Raw genomic sequence first — 1747 nt, 5'->3', positions numbered from 1 at the left:
ATTATTCAACAGCCTTCTTGAACCCTTCTGTCAGAGACTGCAGAACTTGTTTTCTTGTATGTTTGAGAACAACTGTTTTAAACTTCCTTTAATGATTTCACACTATGCTGTTTAGTATTTTGGAGTCATAGTCTGAAAACTGATTTATCATTTCAAACCAAATGTTTGATGTTCTCCTACGCTCGCCTGGTAATCTTGATGTCTCCGTAAATCTAATAACTGTTTCCTGAACTGATGAGTACGTCACTTCTCTTAGGATGATTAGGAGAATAATTCCCAAAAATAACATTCACATTTTAAAATTGATTGTAGAATGTTTAAACTGCTGCTACCATTGGTTACCATGGAAATAATGCTGCACCTTTTAAACCTTTCTGATTCTTCTGACATATGAGAGGACATTTTGATCCTGCAGAGGATATCTCTAAAGTGTCTTCATAGAAGAGGTAAGAAAAATCAGCTTTTTACTCCTTTTAGCATGTTTTTATACTCCTCTGCCCCTCAGAGGCGACTTTTTAAACTTTGAACTTTTGTAAACTTTGGATTTTAGCAGTTTTGTCATCCAGATCTTTTCTATGAAATGTCTGCAGCAGAATCATGTTAAAGATGATTTGGGCTGCCAGTGAGAACTTTAAATAGAAATCAGTGGATTTAACTTATTATAAAAGTACTGTGTGCATCACTATCCATCATATCTTTACCAGAAATAGATAACGAGACTAAATCTTCTCATTTCTAGTTATAGCACCTCCTAATGTAAGTTGTGTTCTTTTGAATATTCCAGAGGTGATTCCTGGATAGAGGCGAGGAGTCAAGTGTCCAACAGGAAAATGTCATCACTAGAAGAGGTTAGTTGATTTAACTAGACATTTAACATACATGCTGGTAGAGAGGTTGTTTTGGAAACGTCTAACAAAAATGTAGGCAATACTCTGATCTATTATATTATGGAACTGTAGCATCAATGTTTTCTGATGGAACTGAGTTAATCTGCTTATATTTTTACAAATGTAAACAAGAGTTTGTGAAAGAACATTTCTGAAAGTAACTGAATGAAAAGTTTTTTGTTTTCACTTTTTATTTCACAGAATCTGACCTGCAAAGACAAGGAGAAAGATGAGAAGGGAGTGAGTGTGGGACCTTTGGATCAACCTACCAAGAAGAAGAAGAAGAAGAAGAAGAAGCTGTACCGCTGTGAACCGTGTGACAAGAGCTTTGGTACTTCTTACAAGTTAAGATGTCACCAACGTGTCAAAGGAGAAAAGCCGTTTCCCTGTGAGACCTGTGGGAAGCGTTTTCCTGAGAAAAGGAAATTGAATCGACACCAACGGATTCATACTAGAGAAAAGCCGTTTCCCTGTGAGACCTGTGGGAAGCGTTTTACTAGGTTAGACTCTCTGAAACGTCACCAGCAGATTCACACAGGAAAACCCCCGTTTCCCTGTGACCAATGCAACAAGAGCTTTGATTCTTCTTACAAGTTAAAACGTCACCAACGTGTCCACATTGGAGAAAGGCCGTTTACCTGTGAGATCTGTGAGAAGCGTATTTCTGGGAAAGGGAATCTGAATCGACACCAACAGACCCACAAAAGTCAGGAGCTGTAACGTGTGTGTGTGTGTGAGCAGTACAAGGAGAGTTTACGTGTCACCACCAGCATATCCACCGTGATGTCACCAGGAGTAAAAATCATTTTAATGTGTTAAACTTTCAAAAACATTGTTTCAATAATAATAATCTGCATTCA

The 1747-nt window shown here is 37.7% G+C and overlaps 1 protein-coding gene across 1 annotated transcript; it reads left to right on the top strand.

The window, feature by feature from the left end:
- The first annotated feature begins 355 nt into the window (after positions 1-355).
- LOC107381912 (oocyte zinc finger protein XlCOF26) lies at positions 356-1747 on the top strand. The gene is made up of 3 exons (XM_015953846.3): positions 356-446; positions 785-848; positions 1089-1747. The coding sequence occupies exons 2-3, from the start codon at positions 831-833 to the stop codon at positions 1605-1607; spliced, it is 537 nt and encodes a 178-aa protein (XP_015809332.3). The 5' UTR covers positions 356-446; positions 785-830; the 3' UTR covers positions 1608-1747.

Source organism: Nothobranchius furzeri, chromosome 9 (assembly GCF_043380555.1).
Source record: "Nothobranchius furzeri strain GRZ-AD chromosome 9, NfurGRZ-RIMD1, whole genome shotgun sequence".
NCBI classification, from domain to species: Eukaryota; Metazoa; Chordata; class Actinopteri; order Cyprinodontiformes; family Nothobranchiidae; genus Nothobranchius; species Nothobranchius furzeri.
Note: the sequence above shows the minus strand (reverse complement) of the source record. Positions and strands in the feature narration are given on the sequence as shown.